The sequence below is a fragment of the Leucopleurus acutus genome, assembly GCF_964270905.1.
Source record: "Leucopleurus acutus genome assembly, chromosome: 1".
Taxonomy (NCBI): domain Eukaryota; kingdom Metazoa; phylum Chordata; class Mammalia; order Artiodactyla; family Delphinidae; genus Leucopleurus; species Leucopleurus acutus.
Window position 1 is genome coordinate 131,121,759 of NC_139142.1, and position 19,926 is coordinate 131,141,684.

The window sequence follows — 19,926 nt, forward strand, 5'->3', positions numbered from 1 at the left end:
TAAGTATGTTCTACGGTATCACATTGATGTAGCAATGGGGCATTACTTCTAGACTTAGCCTCCAGATTAGAAGGTGAAACTCCACCTCTCTATACTGCAACTGGATTCTCCTGCACTTTGAAGTTTAGAGAGAAAATAAGAAAGCTGTTCAGTCCTTACCTACACCCAAAACTTGAACTTAAATTCAGACATTTTGCAAGAAAGAATGAGTTCTGGGCAATGGATGTAAAATGGTGTGAATGTACTTAACCCTACTGAACTATACAGTTAAAAAATGGCTAAGATGGGAAATTATGTTCTATGTATTTTACCACAATTTAAATTTTTTTTAATTAAAAAAAAAATCACAGTATACAGTAAGTTCTGCCTCCCACCCACACTGTGAATTTACTTCTAAACTGTACAGTAAAAATAAGTCAGGGATCTCAATGACAGAGTGGGGCCAACCTACAAGTGATGGAACGAGTGATGCTCAAGATGAGTTAAGAGAGTTTGAATAAAGATGGAGCTACAGATACAGAACTGGAGCCAGCATTTTCAACAGCAAAGAAATGGCAATAATTTTTTCTCACGTGAACAGTATCTAAAATTCTTTCATTTGCTGCTAAAGCTTTTTAAATTGGTTCCAAACATTGAAGAGAAAGGGAAAATAAGCAAAAAGAAACTGGGGTGGGAAACTGGTGTGTAGTTATTTGTGAGTAGTTAGCCAGTATAATAAACACAGACTTCTTTAAGGGTATATTACTTTTTTAAAAAATTTAACATAAGCATACAGTAGAAAAAAATCTGTAGCATATGAAAAATCAAAATTAACTGCTAAACATGTACTGCTCTTTAATCAAGAAAAAATGTCAGTAAACTGAACTGCTAAGTAAATTAAGGTTAAATATGAAAAGGAAAAAAGAAGAAAACCATATGTCAGAAGTATAAGACGTGTTTAATAAGGATTCACTTTCTCCTTGTACTCACAGCATCGTAGATGACCTCCACAGGCTGAGACTGAACAACCAAAGTCTGGTCAGCAGTACTATTCTCTGGATTGGTTTCAAATTCAATTTTAAGCAAGGATGATGCAGTATCACCAATTGAAGCCACAAGTGATGGTACAATATCTTGCTGTCTCAGACCTGTTATATACCAGTGTTCTAATTTTGCTTCCACCCTACAATCCAGTGCAGAAAAAAGAAGTATTACAAATAAGATCCTTCTAATATAATAGGTTAAAATACAAATTTCCCTTTTAAAAAACTCCTTTGAGAGCCAGGACCATGCCCATCACCCAGAGTTGAAGTCCAAACTCCGTAGCCTAGAATTTAATTGCCCACACAGTCTGGGGCTTTTTTCTCTGATTTGGTTTATTTTTTTATTTTCCTTATCCTCATGAAAAATCCACTTTGGCCAACTTCAGAACACTGCAGAACTGCCGCACGAATACATGCTATATGGAATACATGCTCATGGAATTCATCTCCCTATTTCATGCCACCCTGCACACTCTGCTCCCTCATCCCTGCATCTGTTGGTCCCTTCCATTCAGTTAGCCTAAGCCCCAGATCTCCAAGTTATTCCCTTCTACAACTGAGCTTGTGTAGCATTAACCCTAAGGTATTTCACATTACAGTACCTTCTTACTTATGAGCTCTCAAATATTATACAGATCCTAAATTAACTTTTTATTTCCTCTCTTATCAACTACAGCATAAACACCTTGAAAACAGAAAGTTACTGTTTCTATGCATAGCCTTCATAGTAACAAATCTATGAATTAAACAGTATACAAGAAATATTTGTGAAGGAAAAAAGGAAGGGGAGAACAAATGATGAGCTCCTCATATAGTTCTGTAACAAAACAAACTCTAATATAAAATGACTATCTTCACACACAAAAGGAAAAGAAATTAGAGACAAACTACTATTAATCAGGTTTTTTTATGCTAAGTAACACTATATTTTTTTTGGCCTGAAGTCAAACATAGAAATAAAAATTAAAATAATAAGTTTTTGAAACTTACTTAAGTGCTTGTGCTCCTGGTCGCTGAGATACTTGGGTGCCAAGGCCAATTATCTGAATTTTCAGTATTTCTGGAATATTTCTGTTTTCTCTTATTGTAACAGAGGTGCTTACTAACTTCAGTGCCACAATATAAGCAACATACTAAATGAAAGAATGAATGAAAATGGTTAAATTTTAAGTAATTCTTTCATTTCTTCATATTTAAATCTGCTAAATTATAAAATGATCTAAAAAAACATACGTTCATTGTAAAAAAAGAACATTAGAAAACTCAATACAAAATTGCTTGCTAAAATAGGACATTTACAAAAGATTCAAAATTAATTTCTCTTAGTTTTAAAGGTAATAAAAATGAAATCTGATAAAATATTTTGTGGCCTAAAGATTCAATTCAGCAGCTTTCACTAAAGCAAATTAATTCAAACCAATCCTCTAGCTCAAAAACTGAACAAAATAAAAAGAATATCTGCTTGATGACTTTGGAGAGTTAGTAAGACACTGAGAAAAAAAATTTTGCCCTCAAAATTGATAGGTCAAGAATACAGGTAGGACAGATAACTAAAGAGATGATTCTCATCAAACCACACCAGAAGAGAGGAAGTAAGGAACAAAGAATCTATGAAAGAGTCAGAAAACAATTAACAAAATGTAAATAGTAAACCCTTATATCTCAGTAGTTACTTTAAATGTAAATGAATTAAATTCTCCAATCAAAAGACAGAGACCGAAAGAATGGATTTTTAAAAAAAAAATGATACAATGATCTGCTGCCTACAAGAGACTCACTATAGCTTTAAGGCCACACACAGACTGAGAGTGAAGGGATGGAAAAAGATATTTCAAGCAAACATTAACCAAGAAAGACAGAGTAGCTATATTTACATCAGAAAAAAAAAATAGACTTTAAGTTAAAAATAGAAGAGACAAAGAAGGTCATTATATAATGATAAAGGGGTCAATCCATCAAGAAGAGGTAACAACTGTAAATATGCTATGTACCCACTGGAGCACCTAAACATATAAATCAAATACTAACAGAACCAAAAGAAATAGACAGCAATAAAACATTAGTTGGGGACTCCATTCTCAACAAAAGAGATATCATCCAGACAGAATCAATAAGGAAACAATGGATTTGAATAACACTACATGCTAAATGGACCTAAGAGACATAGAGAGAAATTCCACCGAACAGTAGCAGAATAAATACTCTTCTGGAATAAATGGAATATTTTCTAGGATAGATCATACATTAGACCACAAAAAAGTCTCAAAATATTCAAGAAGATACACATTATATCAAGTGTCTTTCCAATCACAATGAAATGAAACTAGAAATCAGTAATAATAATAAAAGTACAAAATTCACAAATACACGTAAATTAAACAATACACTCCTGAACACACTCCTGGATCAAGGAAGAAATCAAAAGGGAAAATAAACAGTATCATGAGACAAACAAAAATGGGAACAGGGCTTCCCTGGTGGCACAGTGGTTGAGAGTCCGCCTGCCGACGCAGGGGACATGGGTTCGTGCCCCGATCTGGGAAGATCCCACATGCCGTGGAGCAGCTGGGCCCGTAAGCCATGGCCACAGAGCCTGCCTGTCCAGAGCCTGTGCTCCACAACAGGAGAGGCCACAACAGTGAGAGGCCCACGTACCGCAAAAAAAAAAAAAAAAATGTCTACATGTAAACAATTCTCATTGAAAACTAACTGCAGACTGGAAAAAGACTCCTGCAAAACCAAGGCTTTAAGAAAGACCCACATAGAATCAGGTAGTAACGGAAGTCCACTAGTAAAGGCAAATACATAGTAAAGGCTGAGGATCAATCAATTAAGCTATCATGGAGATGAAAAGAAAAAAATTATAAAATCAACTATAACTACAACAATCAGTAAAGGGATAAACATGAAGATGTAAAATATGACATCAAAACACAAAATGTGAAGGAGGGGAGAAAAAAATGTGTATCACTTAGAATGTGCTTGAGCTTAAATGACTTCCTATTTAGAACAAGTAAATATAGTTATAGGTCAACAAACATGAACCTTGCGGTAACCAAAAATCAAAAACCTACAATAGATATACAAAAAATACAGAGTAAGAACACAAGCACAGCACTAAAGAAAATCATCAAACCAAAAGGGAAGAAACTAAAAGAAGAAGAACAGGGAAGAACTACAAAAACACTGGAAAACAAGTAACAAAAAGGCAATAAGTACACACCTATCAATAATTACTTTAAATGTTAACAGACTAAATGCTCCAATCAAAGACAAAGAATGGCTGGTTGGATAAGAGAACAAGACCCATCTTTATGCTGCTTACAAGAAACTCACTTCAGAGCTAAAGACACACACAGACTGAAAGTGAGGGGATGGTAAAAGATATTTCACGCAAATGGAAATGACAAGATATCGAGGGGAGCGATACTCATTTCAGAAAAAACAGACTTTGAAACAAAGTCTATTTAAAAAAGACAAAGAAAGGCATTATATAATGAAAAAGAGATCAATACAAAAATAGAATATAACACTCATTAACATATATACACCAAATACAGGAGCACCGAGATATATAAAGCAAATATTAACAGACATAAAGGGAGAAACTGACAGTAATACAATAATAGTAGGGGACTTTAACACTCCACTTACATAAATGGACAGATCATCTAGACAGAAAATCAATGAGGAAACAGTGGTCTTAAATGACACAACAGACCAGATGGACTTAATAGATATCTATAGGACATTCCATCCAAAAACAGAAAAATACACATTGTTTTCAAATGCACATGGAATGTTCTCCATGATATATCATATGCTAGCCCACAAAACAAGTCTCAACAAATTTAAGAGGACAGAAATCATATCAAGCAATTCTTCCAAGCACAGTGGTATGAAACTAGAAATCAACTACAGGAAGCAAAGGGGGACAAGCATGAACACATGGAGACTAAACAATATGCTATTAAAAAACCAAAAAGTCAATGAAGAAATCAAAGAGGAAATCATAAAATATCTCCAGACAAACGAAAACGGAAACACAACTCTCCAAAATCTATGGCATGCAGTGAAAGCAGTTCTGAGAGAGGTTTATATCAATACAGGCTACCTTAAGAAATAAGAAAAATCTCAAATAACAAAACTTACCATCTAAAGTAATAAGAAAAAGAAGACACAAAGACCAAAGTCAGCAGAAGGAAGAACATAATAAAGATCAGAGAGGAAATAAATAAAATAGAGACCAATAACTAGGCTCACCAAGGTGAAAAGAGAGAACCCACACAAACAAAACAAGAAATGGAAGAGGAGAAATAACAACCATTACCACAGAAATGCAAAAAATCATAAGAGAATACCATGAACAGTTAGTTATATGCCAACAAATTGGACAACTTTTCTAGAAGAAATGGACAAATTTCTAGAAACATACAACCTTCCAAGACTGAATCAAGAAGAAACAGACAATCTGAAAAGACTGACCATTAGTAGTAAAATTGAGTTAGTAATCAGAAATCTCCCAGCAAACAAAAGTACAGAACAAAACAGCTTCATAGCGAAATTCTACTAAACATATAAAGAAGAGTTATCACCTATCCTTCTCAAACTATTCTAAAAAACTGAAGAGGAAGGAACACTCCCAAATTCATTCTCTGAGGCCACCAATACCCTGATACCAAAACCAGACAAAGACACTACAAAAAAAGAAAACTACAGGCCAGTATCTCTGATGAATACTGTTGCAAAAGTCCTCAACAATATATTAGCAAACTGAATTCAACAATATATAAAAAGGGTCATACACCATGATCAAGTAGGATTTATTCCAAGGATGTAAGGATGGTTCAATATTCGCAAATCAATCAATATGATACACATTAACAAAAGGAAGGATAAGAATCACATAATCATCTCAATAGATGCAGAAAAAGCATTTGACAAAATTCAACATCCATTCATGACAAAACTCTCATCACAGTTGGTACAGTCGGAACATATCTTAACATAATAAAGAGCATTTATGACAAACCCACAGCTAACATCATACTCAATGCCAAAAAGCTAAAAGCTTTTCCTCTAAAATCAGGAACAAGACAGGAATGCCTACTCTCACCACTTCTATTTAACATACCATCGGAAGTCCTAACCACAGCCATCGGACGAGAAAAAGAAATAAAAGGTATCTAAATTGGAAGGGAAGAAGTAAAACTATCACTGTTTTCAGATGACATTACACTATGTATAGAAAAGCCTAAAGCCTCTGCCTAAAAACTCTTAGAACTAATAAATGAATTCAGTAAAGTTGCAGGATAGACAATTAATAAACAGAAATCTATTGCTTTTTTATACACTAGTAATGAATGATCAGGAACAGAATGCAAGGTAACAATCGCATTTAAAATCACATCAAAAAGAATAAAATAGCTTAGGAATAAACTTAACCAAGAAGGTGAAAGACCTATACTCTGAAAATTATAAAATGCCGATAATGGAAATTGAAGATGATACAAAGAAATGAAAAGATAACCCATGTTCTTAACTTGGAAGAATTAATATTGTTAAAATGGCCACACTACCCAAAGCAATCTACCGATTTAATGTCATCCCTATCAAAGTACCCATGATATTTTTCACAGATCTAGAACAAATAATTCTAAAATTTATATGGAATCATAAATGACTCCAAATTACCAAAGTAATTTTGAGAAAAAAGAACAAAGCTAGAGGTATCATGCTACCTGATTTCAGACTATACCACAAAGCTACAGTAATCAAAACGGTATGGTACCTGCATAAAAAGAGATACAGAGATCAACAGAACAGAATAGAGAGCCCAGAAATAAACCCACACACTTACGGTCAATTAATCTATGACAAAAGAGGGAAGAATAAACAATAGAGAAAAGACAATCTCTTCAATGAGTGATGCTGGGAAAACTGGGCAGTACATGTAAAAGAATGAAATTAGAACATTTCCTCACCCCACATACAAAAATAAACTCAAAATGGACCGAAGACCTAAATGTAAGACCTGAAACCGTAAAACTCACAGAAGAATATTCACAGGCAGAATATTCTCTGACACAAATCGCAGCAATATATTTTTGATCTGTCTCCTAAGGCAAAAGAAACAGAAGCAAAAATAAATAAACAGGCCCTATTAAACTTAAAAGCTTTTGCAGAGCAAAGGAAACCACTGACAACATGGAAAGGCAACCTACCATATAAGGGAAAATATTTTCAGGTGATATTACCAATAAGGGGTTAATATCCAAAATCTATAAACAACTTATACAACTCAATATCAAAAGACAACTAACCTGATTAAAAAAATGGGAAGAACACCTGATTAAACATTTTTTTCACTGAAGATAGAGATGGCCAAAAGACACATGAAAAAAAGTTCAACATGGCTAATCATCAGAGAAATGCAAGTCAAAACTGAAATGAGATATCACCTCACGCCTGTCAAAATGGTTATTATCAAAAAGTCCACAAATAACAAACAAATGTTGAAGAGGGTGTGGAGAAAAGGGAACCCTCCTACACTATTGGTGGTAATGTAAATTGGTGCAGCCACTATGGAAAACAGTATAGCCATTCCTCAGAAAACTGAAAGTAGAATTGTCATGTGATCCAGCAATTCCACTCCTGGGTGTGTATCTGAAGAAAACGAAAACACTAATTCAAAAAGATACATGCACCCCAATATTCACAGCAGCAATACATACAATAGCTAGGATATGGAAGCAACCTAAATGTCCATCAACAGATATAGAGAACAAACTAGTAGTTACCAGATGGGCAAGGGAAAGGGAGATGGGCACAAAAGGTGTTTGGAAATTAAAAGGTACAAACTATTATATATAAAATAATAAGCAACAAGGATATATTGTACATCACAGGGAAATAAAGTCATTATTTTGTAAGAACTTTAAATGGAGCATAATCTATAAAAAACTGAATCACCATGATGTACACCTGAAACTAATATAATATTGTAAATCAACTATACTTCAACTAAAAAACATTAATAACTTCATATGGAGGGAAATACATTTGCCAATGTTCTTTAGAAAAAAAAATAACAAACCACAATGAGCTATCACCTCACACCTGTTAGAATGGCTATTATTCTGTACCAATTTATATTCCCATGCTTGTACACTGTGGGTGGGAATGTAAATTGGTATAGTCACTATAAGAACCAGTGAGGAGGCTCCTCAAAAAACTAAATAGAGAAGTACCTTATGATCCAGCAATTCCACTTCTGGATATTTATCTGAAGGAAATGAAATCAATACCTCAAAGAGATATATGCACTCCCATGTTCACTGAAGCATTATTCACAACAGCCAAGACATTATAACAACCTAGGTGTCCACTGACTGATGAAAAAAATAAAGAAAATGTGGTGTGGATATACACAATGGAATATTATTTAACCATAAAAAGGAAGGAAATCCTGCAACAACATGGATGTAGCTTGAGGACATTATGCTAAGTAAAGTAAGTCGAACAGAGAAAGACAAATACTGTACGGTCTCACTTATATGTGGAATCTAAAAAGACCAGAGAATAGACTGGTGGTGTCCAGGAACAGGGAGCAGGGTATGGGGGAAATTGGTGAAGGTAGTCAAAGGTACAAACTTCCAGTTATAAAATGACTAATTTCTAGGGATGTAATGTAATTTAACAAATACATAAAAGACTCCTACAAACCAATAAGAAAAAGACAACCCAATAATGAACAAGAGACTCAAAAGCTACTTCACAAAAGAGGATATCTATCAGGCCTACAACAGTACAAGAAAGTGAAAAACCTCTTCAGTCATCCAGAAAACACAAATTAAAACCACAATGAAATACTACATACTAACCATTTAGAATGGATAAATTTAAAAGACTGATGATGGTAAGAGTTGGTAAAGATGTGGAACAATAAGAATCCTCATATACCAATGATGGAAATGTTTTTCACATTGGAAAAGTATTTAGCAGAATCTATTAAAGTTAAACATACTCATATCCTATGATACACCAATTCTACTCCTAAGGATATACTGAGCAGAAAATCTCATATGCCCACTAAAAGACATTTACAAGAAGTTAACAGCAGCATAACAACCAAAAAACAAAAACAACCCAAATGCCCATAAACAAAAGTATGAATAAATAAGTTGTGGTATTTTCAAATGAAAATACCTACACAACAATGAAAGTGAGCAAAATACACACAGTGAAAGAACAGAGACAGATCTCACAGTAATGCCCTATCTATTGCACAGTCTATAATTTAACCAATAGTAATTACACAGCTGTTCTTTATGACACATCAAATGAGCAATACATTTTGGTTTTGATGACTCTTTTATACATGAGTTACATTTCACACACACAGATTTTTTAAGATAAAATTTTTAAAAGACAATTTACCTCTATAATAAGTACTTTTTATCAGGTTATTCTCACATTCATTAAAGCAACTAAATCTAAAGTTGGAGACAGTTTTAATTGGTAAGGTCTGACTGAAACATTTAACAAAAAGTAAAGCAGAAACAAACTGTAACGTATTTTTATTAGTTACTTTAAAAATCAATAACTTGTTTAACCCAATTCAAGATAACACAGAAAAATGAAACCACCTAAACAATTACCTGCTTGGGTAAAGTTAGGTTGTGGGTGCTCTCACTATAACCAATAGCCGTGAAGAGCTTATCTTTTTCCTCTGGTGTCATAAGGTCATCAATAGCTACAAAAAGATAATATTTTAAGAAATCAATTGCTTCAGTCTTACAGATACAATAAAAAAAATCAAACCGAACTAACGAGGGGCCTAAAATCAATAGACACAAATGCTAAAGCAAAAGCAGCAAAGTAATTTCCTCTAATATACTATTTTGACTTGTTAAACATCATGTATTTGCTTATTTAGGTGAAGAAAATGCAAAGAGACACCATTAAGGGAATTCAGATGTCACATAACAATTTTATAATTCCCTAAGTATTTTAAAAATTAAGTGAAACATCTAATTAAATACCCATGTAAAAAAGTAACAAGGAATGCTACCTGTGAGATTTCTGAATTTCAAGTTTTAAAATTTCACACAAATAACTTTTCTCAAAAATTCAAAGTTTTATTTTAGTTAAATAAACATGGGAATGTTCCATCCTGATGTATTTGTTTATATGTTTACTATACTAAGCTACTTTTATTTCAAAAATATTATGAAATAAAATTCCACTAACTAGTTAAAACATAATTTATATATTTTTTCCTTATCAGTGTACAATAAACTATCTGACTTGGAACTTACTTTCAGGAATCAAAGATTCTTCATCTTTTTTCTTAGATTCCTTCTTACCCCAAAACCCACTAAACCAGCCTCCACGTTTCTCGCCTCTGTCAGTAGACTTTTTCCTTAATTTTTGCCCAGATCGAATCACCTAAAAAATAAAAATTAAAAAATTTAATTAAAGAATAAATGCCCTCTTCACTTTCAGGTGTAGCCAGGTAAGAACAATGGTTAATTTTTTTAACACTAAATTAAGTTAAAAGCAGTCAATAAAGCTAGTTCCTTCTGAAACGATTCTCAACATTATTTGGTTAATACAGTCTATTAATTTATATACTTGTCACACCTACTGATAGCTTTCTGACGAAGTTGCATTTTGTGAGTAAGTTAAGGTTTCAAGTAAAATTCTTCTGAGCAATGTGTCTTCCAAATTTACAAGGTAAGGAGCTACTATGACAGGAGATTTTTAAAATGAAAAGTTCCCTGAAAGGAAGACACTTCCACACTCAAAAATAAAATTTAACAATCCTATTTCATAATTCACATACACTGTTGACTTGCTAACTATGAGCATGTTTGGGGGACAGAATATAAATAAAATTAGAAAGTCCTCAAATCTCATTTCATCCTGTTTCTCAACAAATCCTGGCTTGATTATCTGCTGCTTCTTGTCTTTACCCACTTTTCAGTAAAACACAGACAAATAACTCAAAAGTGGAAAACAAAAGGATGAAAACAATATAGGGCTTAAATAATTTAGACTCTATCTTCTCATTTCCTGAATAAGTAAATAATTTTCCCACTTTAACTTTAAAATATTTTAAATTGGTAGTAAATTGGTAACATACTGCAAGCTTCTGTGTGTACCAAAAAGTGAAATAATCCAAAAGACAAGTTAAAGAGCTGAATTCTATAGTAAAGAGAATAAGTTTGATTAACAACTCAGTTTAAACTAAGTAAGTTATCTTTAACAAGTAGACATTAAACAAATAATAGGAGAATAGGTCTATATCTGGCCACAACATCATTGATGGTCCCAGTTATATCTCAGCTCTAACTTTTGTCAAGCTTAATCTATTTTCAGCAGTCAGAAATGTAATGGGTAAAAAAATATATAGCTGATTAGTTTATATTTTATATGAAATAATATTTAACTTCTTTATTCTCCTAGCATAGAAGATTAGTATGCATTTTTATTTTTCACAGTAAAATATATCTATGAGACCATAAATTTTTAAATGTGTATAAAATTTAATATGAAGACGTATGCAAAACCCTTTCACTTTTTCCTAAATACCACCTCTGTTGCCTTCACTTCCCTTCCCTGTCCAGCTAAGAGGCCAAGGTAAATAACTTCATCCAATCCTCTACTTACATTTTAAACTCTCTGGCCCTGCAGATTTTCCACTATAACGAAAAAACATAAATCTTGGATGAATCTAATTGCCTTCTCTTCATCTACATCCCATCCTTCTTTAGCCACAGCATCCAATAATTTATCTTCTTCCTTCAATGTTGAAGCAACTGATAAGTAGTATTAAGAACACCCAATTAAACTGAAGCAACTTAATTTAGGGAGGATTCGAATTATCTGTTTCTTCTGGCAAAATGTTTCTCTAATTCATAGGAACAAATCCACAGTAGCAGCAAATACCTTTTAAAATATTCACACTCTCTGCCCCACCTTGGGGAATTTGTCCTTAAGAAAATAAGAGATGTTTGAGAAAATGTAAAGACGAGGCTCCTCATTGTAGCGTCATTTATAATCAAATATAACCAGTGGGAAATAGTAAGCAAATTCTGGTATACGAACAGAATTGAATACAGTCAGTTATTTAAAATTATGTTGGATAAACAATTCTATGGAATACTATATAAAACAGAACACTAACTTTTTTTTTAAAGAAAGAAAAGCAACTTACAAAACCTTTTCTTGACTCCACAATCGCCACGAGTTGCCACTCCCTTTATCTTGCTTTCCACTTACAGTGAAGTATCATGACTGTCTGTACTTAGTCTATCCAATTCCTCATCTTCCACTCCCTCTCATTCCTATCAAATTTCTACCCATACTATTCTATAAAACTTGCTCTTTAAATGATGTCTTTAAGGCTAAATCCAATAATGAACTTTCAGTTCCATGATGGCCTACCTAAGCCCTCTACAACACATCCTTCATTGCTTATTACAACAAAAAATTCTGGACAAAACATTAAAAGCATCTACCACAGACTCTGAAAAGTTAGCAAAGTAGGCAGATGGTGGAGGGAAGTCAACACTTGGAGAAGTGACCTTTTCAATAGTGAGTTTCCTCACTTTTTTTTTTCACATGTTGTACTCAACCCCCACCTAAAAAGTCTCCCTCCTGGTGTTCTTACCCTTGGACAGTCCCCTTCCCTTGAGTGTGGGCATGACCTGTGACTCGTTTCTAACCAATAAAATATGGCAAGGGTGATGAGATGTACATAATTATGTGCACAGCATTGTGCCAGGCACATAACAGTCTAAGTGGTTTATATGGTTTATCAGGTACTCCACACAATAACCCTATGATGTAGGTACTGTGAATTAATATAGTTTTACAAATGAGGAAACTGAGGCACTGGCAGGTTAAATAGTCAACCCAAGGTCAAACAAGTAGTGGATAGCAAAGCTGGGATTAGAATCCAGACCATCTGACTCCCAAGTCTACACTCTTAACTATTATGCTAGTACAACAGGCACTCAATGAGCATTTACTAAGTATATGAATGAACAAGTGCGTATGCTTTAATCCCATTTAAAAAAATGAGTATGTATATAAAGATCTATGACTATAAAAAAGACTGGAAGAATACACAAAAAGTTATTAACAGTAGTTATCTTTAGTGTGTGAGATAAAGGGTATTTCTATTTTCTTTTTTTGTGGATCTTTATTTTCTAACTTTTCTACAATGAGTTTATTGCACTTATAATTTATTTTTTCATTTACCAAAAAAGTCATGTTACAGAATAATAGAAATGACATGGAACAATGAGGACAAGGTACCAAGTGGGATAAGTCAGCAATTACAAAACATTACAAACAGACTGAGTCCAATTTTAGAAAAAAAAAGAAAGGAAGAGAAGAGGGAGAGAAGGAGGGAAGGAGGGAAAAAAAGAAAATGGGTTAAAGAAAGGAGGAAGGAAGAGAGGGAAGCGAAAATAAAGGGAAAGAAATGGGGGATACAAAAGCATAAATAACTAGGTACATATGCATGAGAGAAAAACTAGAAGCCTACATATCAAAATGTTAACACCAGCTTTCTGTGTTAGTAGGATTATGGATGACTTTTACTTACTTTCTTTTGGGGGGTTAGCAAATTTTTAGTTATAAAATTAGAAAATTTGCCCCTTCATATTAGTGGGGTTTTCTCCTCCAATATTCCAATTAATTTTCTCTTGAGACTAAATTAAGACATGAAAACTCAACCTTTATTCTCACGTGAGTAAATCTAAACAACTTCCTATGAAACTTAAATTTCTTGATCCCAGGTTTAAAGGAGTAGTATTAACATGTTTAAAACATAAAATCAGCTAATAAAAATGATTGACATATATACACTACCATGGGTGAAATAGATAGATAGTGGGAACCTGTTGTATAGCACAGGGAGCTCAGCTCAGTGCTCTGTGGTGACCTAGATGGGTGGGATGGGGGGATAGGAGGGAGGTCCAAGAGGGAGGGAACGTATGTATACATATAGCTGATTCATTTTGTCGTACAGGAGAAACTAACCCAATACTGTAAAGCAAATATACTCCAGTTAAAAAAAAAATAATTATCATGAAGAAAAAAAAGAAAAAAGATTACCTCAACTTGTGCTTGTTGCCTTGCTAAAATTATGTTAAAAACATCTAGTGGCCTCTCCAAATCCTAAAGAACAAAGAGACACTTGTAAACAAAGAAAATGGTCATTAGATTAAAAACATTTTTTTCTTCTATGATTTCTAGGATTATTCTAGTCCGTGAACAAACAGCATTTGTGATCTATTGAAAGTATAATATATATAAATTTGAACGTACACTTGGCTTTTACATTTTTACGTTTTTGCAATGTGAGAAACAATTTTCCAAGAAAGTAAATGCTTGTTAAATACAATATGAAAATAAGAATTTTAATGAGACCACTATAATACAGAGATAGCCATACATGCAAGTGGAAACAAAAATATTTAGGAGGGGGACCTGTTTTAGGTATTAGCCTTATGGTTGTTACTTCTGACTCCCCCTTTTCTGTGTTATTTCACAATCATCGTACCAAAGGCACCTTAATAAAACACAAAATTTAAGAATGTAAAATTCTTCAAATCAAGTACACTAAAGCAGAAACCAACTTGGGGAATTTATGTAAGAGGAATCTAACATGTAGTGGGTGACCTATGTGTCACATGCTCTATGTGTTATTTCATGCAATTCTCACAACTCTGTAAGACAGATACTGTTTCCATTTTATACATGAGTATACCAGATCTAAGATACTGAGAAACTTGATGCTTTTTCTAATATTAGTGATTGTTATATATTTCAGAATAACAATTTGATTAACTCTTTATGTTATGAATTTGTAGCAAAAACAGTGATATAATCAAGATCAGATGATATTAAGCAAATTATGTGTTTTTCTATATTTCAGAAGGGGGTAAATAAGACTCCTATCTTGAGGATAAGAACTATTTTTTACAAATAATACTTTGAACTCTTAAAAAAAAAGCCACTAACAAAACTAACAATACACATCTAGCTAATATTAAACACATATGTGAACAGCTCTGATACTGATTTTCTAAACATTATTATAAAAACCAAACACATTTCTCCAAATAGTTTACAAGTACCCTGATATTAGGAAGCTTTTTTTCGAAGGAAATAACAGGGGAAAAAATACTCTGCATTTTCCATACAATTCTCTCAAAAAGAGCTCAGTTCTGTTCTTTCTAAAATTATATTTAAATTTAAGTTAAATTAAATTAACATTAAAGGATGATTTAACAAATAATAGCTCTCACCAATATATGCAAGATATACCTGAATTTGTTTCTGTATTTCTTCTGGGACTTTAGTCTGGGTTAGCTTATTTTTGTAGGCACTTTTATAACTCTTGAGCAATTGCCTGTGTTTTTTTATGTTACTCCATGACCACATCCGTGTATACCTTCTTATGTGAACTTCAAGAACAGAATCAATTGCATATTTCCACCTGCAAATCAAATTTTGTTAATGCACATTTGAATATGAAGGTTTAAGAAACAGCAGGAAAATAGTTTTGACGTTTTAGAGCTACACTGTTACTCTTTTTGTTCTTATTAACTGTATTCCTATAAAAGCTCAGCGATAACATTTCTATTCCCCAGTACTTCAATTCTCTGATTTAAATAGATTATGAATGGAACAAACCACTCCAGGAAGAGGATATGCCAAAGCAAAATCATAAAGACACAGAATGACATGTTGTGTGAAATTAACAGTATCCCAATATGGTTGCCACACTGGAGTTCATATCCATTACTGAAGGGCAATAAGATCAAAAAGAAGTTGAAAGTCTTGAATACTGAGTTAAGAATTTGGGAATAATCTAGGAGCAGGAGTATAAGAGAACGTGTTTATTAAAAAAAAAAAGAGTAACAAGGACATAATATAAAAGATATCCCTCTCATGTCTCTAAAAAATTAAGTGGTTTCATTACATGGCTTTAAAGGTCTCTTAGCTCTGAGAGTCCCTAACTATATGATTATATGGTTCTCATAAAATATTTTTTTAAAAATTCTAACTTACCATTGTCGACCATTGGTATGAAGTGGTAAATAAGGCTTATATTTCCTGTAAGGAGCATTTCTAACCATATAATCCACTGATTCCAAAAGGTCAATCATACTTAAGTACTATTAAAACAAAAACCAAGTTAACGTTTGTTACATCACACACGTGAATAAACACCAAATTCTGTTATATTTTCAGTATAGTGAGACTTCAAACTCTCTGAACAATGAATATCATAGTTGTCTGGTAATTCAATAATATATTTCATCAGATTTAAGACAACAATGATTATAAGTTGTAAGATAATTTTAAGTTCTACTACAAAAGAAAACAGTACTGCCAATTAAACTGTCATACCACCAATAATAATATACATCCTATTTTCAAATATATTAAAGTGTGAAATAAATGTAAATCTTAGAACCAATGAAATATGGTATCTGTAACTACTAACATGAAACATGCCGATTCCTAAAACTACATATTTTTCTCTGGACCATCATTTCAAGCAGTGGTTATCTATAAGCTGAATTTCAAATTGCTCCAGAAAATTATTGCATAACTAAAGCAAGATAAAGCTATTTAACCACCCATCTTAACCACCAATACAACAACTCTGTGTGTTTCTGGTAAACAGCTCAAATGGAGGGAAACACACACACACAACTATAGGCAAAATAAAGAAGGGAAGTCCAGCTTCTTCTCCATTTTTTCTTAACGCAACTCTACCTAAGAGTTACCACACGGCTATTCAGTACTTAACATGCGGATAGTCTGAATTTAAATGTATTTGTAAGTATAAAATAAACCCCAGATTTTGAAGACTTAAGAAAAAAATAAAAATATAAAATATTGTAACAATTTTTAATTTTGATTACATGTTGAAATGATATTTTGGGTATGTTAAATAAAATGTTATTCATTTTAGTAATTGTTTTCCTCTTTTCTTTATTTTGCTAATGCAGCTACTAGAAAATTTAAAATTACCCATATGACTTGCATTATATTTGTACTGGACTGCACTGGGCTAAAAGCTCAGTTAGCTAAATCTCCCATCCTCCTTTCACTTCCAGTTCTCCAGATGTCTTATCCAAACTCCTTAGGCACATAACCAAATGTGAGAAACAAGTGAAGGAAAAGAAGCTTGCCAACATAGCTATTCTAAAAATTAAGTGAACAATATTTAATGTAAGAGTGTCTGCTATTAAAATCTGAGGAAGAAAAAAACTATTAAAACCCTCCATCAAGAACTGGGAATTAAATGGGAATCATGTCATTCACTATAATTTGGTAAGATTCTCCACCAAGAAGGGAAAAATCAGATAAAATGAAGGAAAACTATTTCTTATATATGGTATTTATTTTCTTTTAAAAATACACATATAATCTATTTTTAGGAGATATATCAAATCTCAACATAACAAACCAAAAGAACCACCAGAGCACTGGAGAAGGAATAATCACAGAGGACAAAAGCCACTGAAATTCAAGGTTAATCAAAGCTATAAATACCCAAATGAATCTTACCTGAGGTTTGGTCAATTCAATGGCAATATTTTGTACTTCTATGTTCCAATCAAGTTTAGGTGTTTTGAGCTCTGTTTCTGCATAAGGATTCATGTAGAGTTTTGCAGAGGCTGATATTGGCTGGAAAACTTATATAACATGGGAAGACGTAAGATATGTTTACATGCCCTTACATATGAGCAACTGTAAATAATTATGAGAACACTGTTACTTTGAAAGTAAAGAAAAATAACCAAAAATATGTAAAAAAATCACTACCAAAAACTATGTAAGCATCTACTTATCTGCATAATACAAACTGTCAAATTCAATGTAAAAGTGGAATCTCCAAAGAGGAAACTGGCGCTTTATGCTTCTAAGTAAGAAATGTACAAAATATAGACAATCTAATCTTGGTTATTCACAGTCTGTGTAAAATTATGTTTCCCTTCCTTGCTACAAAACATTTAATGATTTTAGTATTCATTAAAAATAATAATACAGGGGGAGGGATAAATTGGGAGATTGGGATTGACATATACACACTACTATATATAAAACAGATCACTGTATAGCACAGGGAACTCTACTCAATACTCTGCAATGGCCTATATGGGAAAAGAATCTAAAAAAGAGTGGATATCTGTATATGTAAAGCTGATTCACTTTGCTGTACACCTAAAACTAACACAACATTGTAAATCAACTACATTCCAATAAAAATTTAAAAAATAATTATAAAGTATTGCCTGACATGCCCCCCCCCCAAAAAATACTAATACAATGTAGGAAACAAAATTTGATTACTTTCCATATTATTTAATCATAGTCAGAATTTAGGAACAGAATCATGAATGAAATTCATATTACCCAGAAAAAAATTGCCTACTACTTTATAATTTTCAAAATGATCATTACATACATAATCTTAGACTCAACTAAAGGCAATATTTTTGAAGTTGAGAAGTAGTATGAAAAAGCATATTAGGGAAGATGACAGAGCAAAGTAATGTAATAAATTTTAATTGCAAATAGTATTAAAATTATATAAATTGTGGTATCTTATAGTAGTTACAATTTGCATAAGACTGTATAAAAATTTTAACTTATTTAGAGGTTATTTATAAATGAAACATGTCTCAGAAAAAAGTTGTAGATTTTTCTGAACAAGTTCTTTCATGAGTGAAACTAAATGCTCTCACAAACTAACAGTATCCAAAAACTCTGTCATCGTTTAATAGAGAGGTTTGTGGACATAAAGAGGAAGTGCCAGCCAGCTCTCATATAAAGGCAATTAGCTATAAAAGAATAAGAAGAAAACAACAGTGAATGAGAGTAGTATGGAGTATAGAAGAACACTGGCATGAAAGCTGAGAACAAACATCAAGTGGTACACTAAATAAAAACAAAAGAATAGCATCTTTAGAACAAAACTGAAATGGAGAAAATGAATGGGATAAATACAGAGGCAGCTTTGTTAGAGATCTATTTAAAAATAAGTAAAGGTGAGGCTGCCAAGAGATAGAAAAGCTTACTGAAAAAAGATCTCTGGAGAAATATGAATCAAAACAACAATGAGGTACCCCCTCACACCTGTCAGAATGGATACCATCAAAAAGTCTGCAAATAGCAAATGCTGGAGAGGATGTGAAGAAAGGGGAACCCTTGTGCACTGTCGGTGGGGAATGTAAATTGGTGCAGCCACCATGGAAAACAATATGAAGGTTCCTCAAAAAAACAAAAATAAAACTACCATATGACCCAGCAATTCCACGTCTGGGTATATATCCTGAAAACATAAAAACACTAATTTGAAAAGATACATGCACCCCAATGTTAACAGCAGCACTATTTACAATAGCCAAGACATGGAAGCAACCCAAGTGCCCATCAACAGACGAATGGATTAAGATGTGGTACATATATACAATGGAATATTACTCAGCCATAAAAAAAGAATCAAATACTGCCATTTACAGCAATGTGGATGAACCTAGAGAATATTATGCTTAGTAAAATAAAACAGAGAAAGACAAATATGATATCACTTATATGTGTAATCTAAAAAATAATACAAATGAATGTATATGCAAAAGAGAAACAACTCACAGATGTAGAAAACAAACTTGTGATTACCAAAGAGGAGAGGGAAGGAGAAGGGACAAATTAGGGTTATGGGATTAACAGATACAAACTGCTATACATAAAATAGATAAGCAATAAGGATTTACTGTATAGCACAGGGAATTATACCCACTATCTTATAATAATCCACAATGGAGTATAATCTGTAAAAATACAGAATCACTACGCTGTACAC

At 32.9% G+C, this 19,926-nt stretch overlaps 1 protein-coding gene across 1 annotated transcript in view; it reads right to left on the bottom strand.

Moving 5' to 3' along the window:
* The window catches only part of VPS13C (vacuolar protein sorting 13 homolog C), a 172,940-nt gene that overhangs the window by 108,214 nt on the left and 44,800 nt on the right, over window positions 1-19,926 (bottom strand). Inside the window, exons 11-18 of the mRNA XM_082842024.1 lie at window positions 17,628-17,755; window positions 16,116-16,222; window positions 15,369-15,540; window positions 14,154-14,216; window positions 10,343-10,472; window positions 9,683-9,777; window positions 2,013-2,155; window positions 970-1,162 (exon numbers count right to left, since the gene is read on the bottom strand). Coding sequence (XP_082698150.1) covers window positions 970-1,162; window positions 2,013-2,155; window positions 9,683-9,777; window positions 10,343-10,472; window positions 14,154-14,216; window positions 15,369-15,540; window positions 16,116-16,222; window positions 17,628-17,755 — 1,031 coding nt within the window. The remainder of the gene's footprint in view (window positions 1-969; window positions 1,163-2,012; window positions 2,156-9,682; window positions 9,778-10,342; window positions 10,473-14,153; window positions 14,217-15,368; window positions 15,541-16,115; window positions 16,223-17,627; window positions 17,756-19,926) is intronic.